This window comes from Platalea leucorodia (genome assembly GCF_965183815.1).
Source record: "Platalea leucorodia genome assembly, chromosome: 9".
Taxonomy (NCBI): Eukaryota; Metazoa; Chordata; class Aves; order Pelecaniformes; family Threskiornithidae; genus Platalea; species Platalea leucorodia.
Window position 1 is genome coordinate 1,672,400 of NC_138831.1, and position 13,023 is coordinate 1,685,422.

At 37.0% G+C, this 13,023-nt stretch overlaps 1 protein-coding gene across 1 annotated transcript in view; it reads right to left on the minus strand.

Annotated features, from left to right (window-relative positions):
- IL17RD (interleukin 17 receptor D) overlaps window positions 1-13,023 on the minus strand; it is a gene marked incomplete at both ends in the record, with an annotated part of 49,347 nt that overhangs the window by 7,555 nt on the left and 28,769 nt on the right. Inside the window, 8 exons of the mRNA XM_082322044.1 lie at window positions 741-851; window positions 1,793-1,847; window positions 2,395-2,460; window positions 3,262-3,413; window positions 3,503-3,547; window positions 4,579-4,699; window positions 5,153-5,271; window positions 9,839-9,964. Of these exons, the coding sequence (XP_082178170.1) occupies window positions 741-851; window positions 1,793-1,847; window positions 2,395-2,460; window positions 3,262-3,413; window positions 3,503-3,547; window positions 4,579-4,699; window positions 5,153-5,271; window positions 9,839-9,964 (795 nt within the window). The remainder of the gene's footprint in view (window positions 1-740; window positions 852-1,792; window positions 1,848-2,394; window positions 2,461-3,261; window positions 3,414-3,502; window positions 3,548-4,578; window positions 4,700-5,152; window positions 5,272-9,838; window positions 9,965-13,023) is intronic.

Genomic DNA, 13,023 nt, shown 5'->3' on the forward strand with positions numbered 1-13,023 from the left:
GGTAATCTCTTTTTCCATATTCATGAAACCACATGATTCCCTAGATACTACAAAAAATGCCAATTGATTTTTAATATCTCAATGTAACAAGTGTGTCTTGCCAGCTCCTGGACACAGAGGAGAGAGAAGTCAGCAGAGGGATGGAATCTAATTTAGAGAAACATCTGCAAGTACGTCTTCGAAAGAGTAAATTTAGGAAGATGGCTTAGGATGAAGTATAAAGGCAACTTCCAGGAAAGTGAGCAAATCTGGAATAATAGATACAGGTAGTATTCCAGACAGTGCTGAGAATTGCATTGGTATCGCATGGCTTTACTTTCCTTCTGGCTTAAAATAAATATGAATTACACATTTCTGAATGAAAGAAGGGAATGTTTAAAATATATTCATTTACAGATCTGTTTGTATTCTACATGTTCATGCAGTACTTTCACAAACAAAAAGAAACTCAAAACCAAAAATATTTCCCAACAGGTCTTTTGTTCTCTCCTTTCTACAGTGAAGTCTTGATTTGTGATACAATACTTTCTATGGCAAGAAATTCCCATCAAGCACTGATTAAGAATTTGCTACAAGTTTCAACACACAAAAAAGCTCTGAGGAGGAAGGAGAGAGAGGTAGAAAAGAAAAGAAAGCTCTTCAGATAAAAAGTATTTCTGGAATAAACCTACCAGTTAAGACTTTTTTGGTTGCAAAAGTGCATCTTTAAATGGAACTCTGTATTGAATAAACCCTCTTACCTTGCTGTTTCTTGCGGCACATCACTGTGAAAAGTGTTGCAAATGCTGAAATGACAACTAAAGGGACTGTAATGGCAATAGCTCTTATCGGTCCAGCCCACGGAGAATGTACTTTGAAAAATAAAGCAGAATTAGTCATATGCAAATAAGCTATACTATAATTATCTAACCAAATCTTCACACTGGGAATGCAAAACTGCTGCAATACACTATTATCAGGTAATTCTCAAATATACAGTAGAATCAAACATCATGTTCTGCTCCATTTTAAATAGGTTTTATGCTGACTGCCCCCATCACCACAGTATTAGAGCGACTAACAGAAGTAACAAGTGCTGCATGCCAACTCATACCTCCCCCTGAGAGAACTCTACACGAAGCATAGTTTTGATAAGATATGCAGTAGTCATTTGGACCTGTCAGATTTTTGTTCCAGGGTGCTGAACCATCCACTCAGAAAGAACTGTCTTCCTGCACAGATTACCTTTAGCAACGTGCATTAGGATTCAGTCCATTTCACCTGTTGCCTTCATCCGCAGCTACGTTTTGCGTCTGCAGTTACATTCTGCAATCCCTATTTAGCTTCTCAGTAACTGCTCTGAAACATAGACGTGCTAAGCATTCACCTGACAGGTTAAGCAGTCACCAGACTGCTTAATTTCATTTCAGGGCTGAAGTACACAGGCAGCTCTCACAGTTTCATTACGTTGTTTCCACACTACTGCATGCATCAGTTGCACGCAATTAAGATACAGGTTATGATTCTTCATATCCATATATACAACAAAAGTCACTTTCCCACAAAGATTTCCAATGATATATTGATCTAAACTGTACTAAATATAAATGTACAGAGATGCAGATGTGTACGTACGAGTGTGCATGTCTACTCTTTTTTCATTAGGTCAAAAGATCACAGCACAATTGCCTCAGTAGTCTTGATTATGGCAAACAGACACAGGTCAAATCAAGATTTATTTCCAAAAGAATTAAAACGTAATTAAAATTCATAAGGTAAACACTGTATACTGTTTAAAAAGCAAAGTTCTTACCTGGTTTTAGCGCATAGTGCATTGTTTTCCTTGTTGTATTAGTGTCATCAACCAGCTTCGAAAAGTAAAAGTTGAATTTTATTTTGTGGAAATTTAATTTTATTTATTTTCTGCAATATGTAAAAAACTATAACAGCTTTCATGACCAAATGTGAAGAAACTTACTGTTCAAAGTTTAAAATTACAGAGCACCACAATCTGGTAATTAGTGAAATCATTCGTCTTTGTTGGTACACAGTTTGATGTTGTAACATTAACTTTCAGAGTTCACATACTGTCATCATCAAGAGAAATACCCACTTTTCAAGTACAGTAAAAATTGACCAAACTACAGAATTCCAATCAAAAAAAAGTCCAAGAATTATGCAGACCCACAACTTTACTTGAAGGCACAGATGAAACTGCCATGCACTCGGGGAAGCAAAGCTATGGAAAGGTGAAGAACAATCTGTTTAAAAACTTTTACTTGCCCAAGGTAATTCAGTAGGGATGCCTGAAGTCCAATTTTACCAAAAAGTGACTTGAAATACTTTAATTACACTTAATTCCTCCATTAACATATTCATTTAGCTGTTGTACATATGACTATTTATAAATATTACCTCAATTATATAATCCCCTGGAGATACATTCTGAAGAATACAGCTTGTAGTATCTGTGTTTTGCTCCTACATCAAAGAAAGAGAATACTTTGCAAGCCATTCACATACTTTTAAAACCTAATAAAAAAATACATTTGCATTGATTTAGAAATATACAGTGCCCTCCTGTATTAAGACACCTTAAACCAGCAAAACTAAGTCTCTCCATTCAAATATGCAAGGACTATAATCCTCTGCCTGCAGAACTAAAATATGATTAATTATCCAAAAAGATCTTAACAGTTTGGTCTAATACATAAACTCTGCATTGTGCCGTGAAGCTCCTTAGCTCTCAGCAAGAACAAACTTGCCACTGAATACTAACCACAGTTAAGGACAATACTAGAGTAAATGGCAGCTCCCATAAATAAGACTTAGGCACACAGCTGTACAAAATCACAGAGAACCTAATTCCATGCACGTACTAAAATGAGAGCTACCTTGTGGTACCATCTCAGATGGGTCATCTATAAAGTGATCAAATTTGGTGCAAAGGTGAAATAAAAAAAGTAGGAAATAATATGTGTAACAAACATAATAGAACTACAGTTTGAAGTACTCATTAGTTGTAGGGTCTTCAAGAGAGACAACAGTCTCCTCCCATTTGCTTATACTATCCAGCTCCAATGGAGCCCTCGGGCCTGGTTTTGACTGATGAGTGCTATTACAATACAATTATCATTTACATAAAGAGTACCAAATAGTTTAAAAATTTTTAAATTGATAGTAATCTATATTATATTAAGTTTATAAAGTTTCTATAAAGCCTTAGAACATCTAATATTAATAGGTTTTGTGCTTTTAAGAGTTGCAAACTCAGTGACGTACCTGTTTGCAGGTCTTTTGCTTAAATGGCCCTTCGTGCTTAAGTTTGTAGTGAAGAAAGTAATATCTAAACCCAAAGTTGTGAGGTGCATGGTCAAAGGACACTTGCATGTTAAAACCCTGCTGGGTAACGTTCAGATTCCTTGGCTTCCAGTCTGTCAGAGGAGATTTGGAAAAAAGTGACTCTTCAAGTACAGTAACCTTTTGTAAGATGAATATGCAGGAAGTACTACATTCTACTTACAAGGTTTGCAGACAAGGTTTTCTGGCTGTAGCAACAATTCGCATGCTGCAAATACACGCAAAAATTATTAATGATACAGTATCAAAATGCTATGCTATTTAAATAGAAAAAGAACAAGGGCAAAAGAAGGGAGCTCATCATTTTGAAGACAATACCCCCATCTCTTTCCCAGTCTCTAATATGCTTGGAGTAACTATATTTTGCAAACTTAGCTGCTTTGTTATGATTTCAAGTCCCTTCTCATCTCTACATGAGAAACACAGGTTCATTAATTTGAAAATAGCATTCCTTAGGGAGACAAAAGGGATGGCACCAGGCACAGCACAGCAGGAGAGGAAGCTGAAACTAGCCTTAAAGACATTTACTCAGAGTAAATAAGTATGCTGAGCACTATTACAAAGACAAATGTTACTGTAGTTTGCAGCAACAGACAGACTTGAAAATATTTTAAGGAAAGTTTCATAGGGCAAAAACACCTAAGCAGGACAAATATCAACATTTCATCCCAAAGGGTACTTGCAGTTTCTCATCATACCATTTAAGCACTGAGGAGCTTATTCAAGTTTCTCCTCTGTGACTCCAATGAGAACTGCTATGCAATTTTGAGAAATTCAACTCGATTTGTTGCTACCTAATTTTATATGCACTCATCCATATCTATCTCTAGATGTCTGTTTTTGAAACTGTGATCTCAAAAACAAAACCAACCTGAGCTTCTTCACAACATCCAGAGAGAAGAAGGAGCAAACCATCTTCATGAGTCAAATGTTCCTGAGAACCATGGCAGTAATCCTGCTATAGGCAAACCAGGGATAATCTCGGGCCTACCTGAGACTTTTCTTCTGGTTGTTGCCTAACACGTAGTATCATACACCACAGATTTATCTGTGGCGTCCAAATTCTTTCCACTTAACATCCAGACCTTCCTTCAAAGACTATGCCAGTAACTATCTTAACCCAGACTCATCTACCGTCATCATCTACTACATGCCTTTGTTGGGAAAACTACAAAGCCGGGGGGTGGCGCCCATTGGTGAAGAGATGATATGCAGTACTATGCTGTATGCAATACTTACGTCTAGTTCGGAAGAAAAATGGGTGATAATTACTTTCGTTTTTAATGGAAGGAAAAGGAACAATCTTTACAAAGTAATCTGTTTCAAACTTCAGATTTACAAAGGGCTGGGATTCCATTCCCTACAAAAAGACAAGATTGCAACATATTTTAAAATCAACTACTATAACTGAAAGTATCTTTCAAAACAGGCCCACAGTTTTGCGCACATAAGCAGAAATTAATACATTAAGAATCCTTTATCTGCCCCTCCATGACACACTGACATGAGGACTCTCAGTACAGAGCTGGATGGGGGCTATTACAGATGTGCACCCGTACTCCAGAGTCACCCAATGACAGCTTCCAGCTTCAGGAAAGCTTCTGCAGAAGGCGAACAGATCTGTCTCTAGCTCAACAACGACCCTTAGTTTGAAGAATAATACTTTTCGGAAGCAACCTGCATCCTAGTAAACAGCACACTGTGTATATATTTAGACAGAGATTTATTTCATTTATATGCAGCATATAAACACTTTCAAGACTACTCACACGATCAAGCAACAAGGAAAGTTTTCTTGAAACAAAGCACTTACTGTTCGTTTAAAACTGGGGGTGAGCTGCTTTGGATCTTTTAAAACCATCTGCTGGCATTGTCTTCCCTCTGATTTTAACTCCTCAAGTATTACTCGAAATCCTTTCAGGTATTCAATCCCTGCAAACAGCAGGGCATTTAAATAGAAGACTAATACTTCAAATGCATAAAGTGGTATTTTATGTAATTTGAATATATTTCATTTGTCTTTAAAAATAAAACTTACCATTCATATGAAATATGTTTGTGTTTCAATACCTGTTGTTGCACGTCAGTTCTTCCCGCATTTTCTGTCTTGCCTATTTAGAATTTAGTCTTTGGCAAAGGCTGCAATTACTACATACTTGTGTAACGCTTGGAGCAGAGGGGCCCACATCGCAGCTGGGGCTTCCAAATTATCACTGCACTCTACGTTATCATTGCCTTCATCACCCTCAGGAATACTCTATAGTAACTTCACATTTCCATTATTAGCAATGAAATACAACATTCTGCTAGCAAATTATAGAAATACTCCTTTATAACATCTTCCTAACACTTCTGAGACTACCAGATTAAAGTGATAGCGGTTGTTACAACTTCTTTAATTCTAGTATAGTATGGGATAACAGAAAACTTGACTTAAATGGAATGGAATTTATTCCAGTGAGTGAACACTTCCAGTTATTTCTAACTGCTCCCAGAACTACACCCATTTTTTTCAGGTTACTCTAACACAACTAACTCTCAGCACAGTGTCTTTACATTTCTTTGCAATTTTGTCATCGTGGAATTACTTCGCTACACGACTAAACTGAGTCCCGGTGATGCGAATGTCACAGGACAGGGGCAGAGCGTTACCCCGGGATCGTTCTGTGGCTCGGGTACCAAAGTCACTGCACAGGTGTTCAAGACTAACTACCACTACTCCATCCAATTACAGATTTTCAACAGCATTACATACGGCAGAATACGTATTTTATCCAACGGGATTAATTTGAGTTTATGCTATGCTTGTCAAATTAAAAAAAAATCCCAAATGTATGATTTTCCATGGACCTCCTCTGTTTCACTAGTCTCCATGGTTTTGTGGGGGTTTTTTAATGTTTTATAATCCTGTAGAAGACAAAGACCATGAGTTGCCCAATGTGTTCTTAATATTCCATGGAACAAAAGCCCCACTTGTGCTTACATGAAGACCATGAAAGAGAAAGTGTCCAGTCTCCATGTTACCCGAGATGCTTCGGCGGCAGTTCTGTCCTCACGCTTTCCAAAGGATTAACCTCTGATCATTGCAAGAAAGAACACCAAGCTTTGCTTCCCGTAGAGATTTGATTCATCCACTCTGCAGCTGAAGATTACCAAATGCTTTCAACTGCACGGTTTTGCAGAAGTTAAATGTAATTTTCATCTAGTCTTTTAAACCCCAGAAGTGCATTATTTTTTTAATCAAAAAAATTATGGAATTGGGAGGCAACAAAAACATGACAGTTTTTCTTATCTAAAAATGTTTGATTTAATAAATGCAGGCCTAGGCTAAAAAATTTATATCAAGTTTAATAAAGACACATTTGCATTATTAGCCATATCTCATCATTTAGGATGCAATCCTACCACGTAAGTGGGAACTTCCAGCTCTTACTAAATCATACGAAAAACCTGATTTGAAAGCTTTTTCAGGGAGTATGAACCGTGAAATATCAAGTTCAGACTCTGCTGTATGAGTAGAAGAACATAAAAAAAAAAAACAAAACTAATTTCTGTTTTAATTTTGGAAACTGTATTGTGCTTAACTCTAATTATTTCCATTGATATGGAAAAGCACCTTTGCAGTTAAAATTCTTTAATGAAGTATTAAAAACATTCAAGAAGGAAACTCCCCCTCTTTCGTTTGCTAAACACCAGTGACTAAAAAAAATGAATTTATATTAAGTTACTTTATTTAGGACCTTAGTTAGTGTGAAGAAAGAGAAATTATGAGCAGGTGTTGGTACAGAGAGAGTGTACTATAGTGCAGTGGCCTCCGAATTTTGTTGATCACGCACTCCTATCAACAAAAAAGTTTTGAGCACCAACCCCCAGTATATTTATAAAATATACATATGTACTAATGTGCTAATATATATGTATTTATATTTACATTATAAAATATACACAAAAAACAAATTTAAAAAAGCATGAGATGAAGATTAAAAACTATTTTTAAAATAATTTTTATTCTATTAATGATACAAAAGACTTTTTTGTTCCCACTTTAAAATATTAATAATATTTTTGAGTGAGAGCTATGTGATTGAACATGCTTCACTGTTTTTTTAAATCTTGGTTTAATATTTGTGATATGGCAATTCGAAGGTCTGGTTCTAAGCTCAGTTTATTTCGTTACTTGGTTTTAATGGCTGTCATAGCTGAAAGAATAGCCTCACAAAGCTACATGGATCCAAATGGAGCACCTGCATCATTGGCTGCATTTACTAAACCATGATACTCGTTTTTCACTTCCATCCTCTAATTATGCAAAGGTTTTTCTTGAAATTTGGCTAGTAAACTTCTGTCTTCCCTGATGTCAGTTGTTCTTGCAAACTAATCAGGATGTGTTGCATTTTTATATTTTTAACAAATGGGTTCAAAACCCACTGAAACTCTGCATTCAGAAGATTTTTAGACAGGCTAGGAAATTCTGTTTCCTGATTTTTTAAGTGTAAACAATATGAGAGCTTTTATAGGTGAGAAGCTGGCATTGTTTTCAGCAACAAAATCAAACAACAAACATTTCCAAACATCCATTTTCAAACCCCTCTTTCCATAGCATGAGTTTCTTTTGAAAAGCAGTAACTTTCACACTCATGGCCAAAATGTCACCTCCACCTTGAAGAGACACGTGAAGTGTGGTTTGGTTTTGTTAAATGTCTGCTAGGTCGCACACTACTGAGAGCCACCTGCCATCCCAGAAAAGGTCAGCAAATGTGGAGCACTTGTCTTGTGGTGAAAGAAGAACGCTTAACTCAAAGATTTGAGTTTGACAGCTCTTAAGCACTTTGCCACGAGATAACCAGTGAACCTCTGCGTGGCACAAAAGATTTTCATGGTCATTCCCCATTTCATTACAAAGTATTGTAAAGATTCTACTATTTAAATGTCTTGTTTCTATAAAACTAACCACACTGATGACATCCTGTGCGCTTCTGGCTCCAGCTTCATTGCTGCAATAGTCTCCCTATGAATGGTGCAATGACTGAATGTCACTGGTGGTGCTATCTCTGGAACTTTATGCCAGAATCCTTTTTTTCATTCCAATATTTCCCTGTATTATTTCAGCCAGTTTTACTGCGGCAGGAAGAACAAACCTTTTGTTTCCCCAGCAGTATGTGGCTTTTTGTCTTTCACCATTGATTAAGAGATCTCAAAGGAGATTTCACAAAAAGAGGCTTCTAAAGATTTATCATTAGGTTTAGCGAAATTTTGTACTTTTTTTAGTATTGCATGGCTCCAAGCATTGCTGAAAAAATTGCAGAGGTTTGTCTTCATGTTCCAGATGCTCAGTTTTCAAATGTCTTGCTAATCGTGATGGCATCACAGGATTAACTAATATCTCAAGGCACACTATACGCTTTGGGCAAGGTTTGTCATTAACAATGGCAGGTGTAAATCCGTATTTCAAATACTCTCGATAATTTTGGCCAACTTTTTATCAGAACTGATTAGATAGTGAATGTTTTTACCTTCCAACGTGGCTGATGAAGAGCCTGTACTAGGAACAGGGGAACTGTCAGCTCTACTATTTTCTTGTTGTTCGCGTGTCCTTGCATTATTAGTATTATCTTCAATTATCTTAAGCCACTTGTCCATTTCATTATGATGGTTATTTAGTTAAAATGAGAGAATATAATCAGTAAATCCACCTAACCTGGCGCACACACGCTGCAATACGTCACAATACGCTGAAAGCAAACGGAAGCAAGGGTGCCGCTGTGAACCCCTCCACGTTGGGCAACACCCACTCTTCCTTCCGGATACCTCACGTACCACGTGTGAAACACAAACACCTGACATAAAGCCCGAGCAAGGGTGCCAGTGTCAACCCCTATACTAAATATTAGTAAAGCTTAGTTTTTCTTTTCAAGATTTAAAACATATGTAAATAGAAGTTCTAAAATTTTCTTCACGTGCCCCAGTGGGTCATCTTGCGCACCCCCCACTTCGGGGACTCCTGCTCCAGTGGGCAACAAGGTACTTCCAGTGACATTTAAGTGACTGAGGAGTATTCCTAGTGACCAGACCTGACAAGGAAACACGTTAAAGTTTGTAGCTATGATTAAATAATGTTTTCCACCCGTAAGACAATCTGCATCCTAAAGAATATTTAAGTGTATTGGCAATTCAACTCAATCAACGCCACCGAAATGCACCAATGCCTCGGGGCAGAGAATGAGATCAGGGCTATTACACAGTTCTGAAGAGCAGGAAAAATGCAACAAACTGGAATAGTAAAAAGCAGCATATGGCTGCAGAGAGCATCCTAGTTTTAAGGGTATTTCAAGTGAGCTAGCGAAAATAGCAGCTTTGCAAAGCTGTTAAGAATTTCTTTTTTCTTAGGCAGTTTGCTTCAATGATTCCAAGCATAATGTAATTATTTTACTTAATACCAATCAGCAAGAAGTTATTACCGAAGACACGATGAACTAGTCCATTTCCCTCGACTACTTACCGATGGCATTCGCTGTCCAAAGTATCGTCACTGCAACCTGTTCATAACATGCATACTGACTGATAGTTATATTCTGCACATCTCCAATGACGTGTCTTCCCACTGAATTCAGATAAGGCGTGCAGTCTAAAAATATGGAGAAATAAACGCTTTAAGAAAAACATTCTAGCTGGCATTCTTGTGCCATACCAGAGCAAGTAAATCATCATCTACCAGCAGCACCTAACCTTAAAGATCTATTCAAGCAACCAGTTTCCAACATGACCCGCATCTTTCCACGTAAAGAATTACGGTAATTTCCTAACATTTCATAAAGAGTGAACAAAGTAAAAGTACATGTGCACTATTTATTCTATTAAAAAAAGTACCGTATAGTAAATCTAGATGAAGCTTGTGTCTCAGGACACTGAAAAACACCAAACTTTACAAACCATTGAGCACAACCACTTTCACCAGCTGCAAAAACCCTAGTTCACAGGACTCCAAAGGAAATTACCCGTTTATAATACCAGTGTAGCCTGTACCACACAGTAAAAACGACACGTGTTGGGACTCCCAAAAGAGAACAACTTTTCCTCACCGATTACTCAAAAGCATATGAGGACTGACATTAATTTTGTGCATGTACAGTGCTTAGAGCAAGAGAACGTTGGTCACTGATCAGGCACGTACGAGAACAATGAACAATGTGAAGCTTTAGGACTGGTGCTCAAGAAGGGCTTTTTAACCACGATACTGCTTGATCCCGACCACAAAGAACCTTCTGCCTAAATCCATCCCATCTCTGTCATCTATTCAGTAGCCACATCCCCGTAGACCATTTTCCTGCCACTGGATTCAGTCAGAACTGGTTTTGTCTTGTTATCCTCACAAAATACAGTGTATTCCCTAAAGTTACAGCTCCACAAATGTGATTACAGAAAAACCTCAGCTTTCATTAAGAAAATAAAATGTACGAGAAACATTCTTGACTTTGTTGTTGAACTTGACCTTGTCTTTATGCATTCAAAACATGAAAACAAATAACCCCAAATTTTATTACTTTTAAAGCCTCACAATGTTTAGGCTCGTATTTTGTGGCAGGAAGAGAAGTAGCGGCCAGAGAATTCAATAGCTCTGGAGCACGGTATGCATGAAGGCGTGTACGCACAAACATTCTGCTTTTGAACTAGTAAAGTTAACAAAATCCAGAGAAAGTTGACCAGTAGACTATATATGACTGACCGATTAGTTCTAAAAAAAATAAGATAATCTATATGCTATGTATTTGTCTATACCGAGTTTGTAGAAATGAAACATGAAAAATCAAGTGTTATGATAAGCCAATGCAGGAAATTCAAATTTATTTCAGAGGTGTGATCTTAAAGGCAAGGAATGTAAAATAATTAACTGAAAAGCAGTTTTAGAAAATGGCTTTTTAATACGAGTAACAATGGTAAGGGGTCTTTTATGTAACTGCCAGGCAAATAAGAACAGAACTGTTTGTACAACATTGCCTTTTACAAAAGCTGGGCAGCTGGTACTTACTCTGCTGTTTGCAGAATTCTGTTGCTACGAGTGAACTCAATGACAGCATGAACTTCCTCTTAGGAGAATAGAGTATCTCTTTCAATGGAAAGTTTGAAGTAACGGTTTTTTGCTAGGTCTGGATCTAATTAATAGCAAGCCCAAGATTTTGGATCCTGGTTACTAAAATTTTATGGTCAAATGACAATTTGCCAAAATGGAATATAGCACAAATGTCTTAAGTTTGACTGTGAGTCACTGGTTTACATTTTTAAAGAACAACAGCTTTAGGAAGAAAACAGCAGGGAAAAATTGCACTTTTCTTGAATACAAGTGAAATACTAAAACATACAAACATTTGGTTTTCACCTGAATAAATAATCTAACCAACTAATTTAACAACATAAAACACAGCTCGCTAGAGCTGCTGTGCGGCAAAATAAAAGCCTTTAAATCACAGCCCGCAAGCCAAATTCGCATTTGTGCTCGCTTATTCGCAATAAGTACGTATTCCCATATTACATGAACTCTTTAGCCTTGGTATTGGGGAACTCTCTTGCTAGTACTGCAGAACTCAAATAACTCCTTTGTCCAGGAGGCATGCAGTGCCAGCAGAATTTTGAATTAACACTTGTCATTGGTTAAACACAGTTCCTGGTGTCAGAATTAATGCAAAAACCATGACAGATACTGGGACTTAAACAGACTCCATTGTGCCAGCTAAACGTGGGGATCTCTGTTCTGACTGATATTAGTTCCTGTTTTCTTTTATGTAGATAAAAAAAAAAATCATAACTCTTTTGTAGCGACCATTTACCTCTTGTACAACCTGACGTACTTAAATTTTGCTCATTTTAAATATTAACATCAAATTAGATTAAAAAAATTCACAGTGAAGGACTGTAAATTCAGAAGTTAACATAAAAATAGAGGAACAAAAGGATGATGAGAATGAAATAAAAGCACTATTGTTAGGTTTGCTGATACACGCTCTCAATGATGGAATTTTACCCACCGTCAGCATCTAAGGTAATTTCTTTGGGTAGGCAAAAAAAACAACCTGCGACTTGCACTGGCATTACTACCAACATTACTGCTGCAAATTAGGACCTTCTCTTGACTGTACACTGAGATTATATTGATGATAGCCACTAACTGCCCAAATAAGGATAAATTCCCAACGTAGTCCATAGTCCTACTTTACTGACTAAACACAGACAACAAAAACCTTTAAAAAATGAAAACAATAACATACAGCCATTCAGCAGACATTTGAAGAGGTCTGAAGTATTATTGCTGCAACCTGCTTATTACTGTTATTATGCCAGAGATTACTTTCTTCTTAGTTTAGCTGAAAAACAGACCACATCTGCTACAGTACTAAAACCATCTGTCTTCACCGAAAATGTAGACAACAGTTTTCCACTAACCTGGTCCTTTCACACTGTAGCTAATGAAAAGTTCCAACTACTTCCACTAGATGAAGAGACACTGTTCATCTTCAATATTCACATTCAATATTAATCCTTGCAAAGACATGTTTTTAATATATTCCCTGTATACAAACTACACGTTTTCTACTTGGAGACACACTTTACACTACTTTCCCCCAAAATCACACATCAGAGAAAAGATGTCTTAAGCTTGAAATAATCCTTTCCTATGACTTTGTGTAGTGA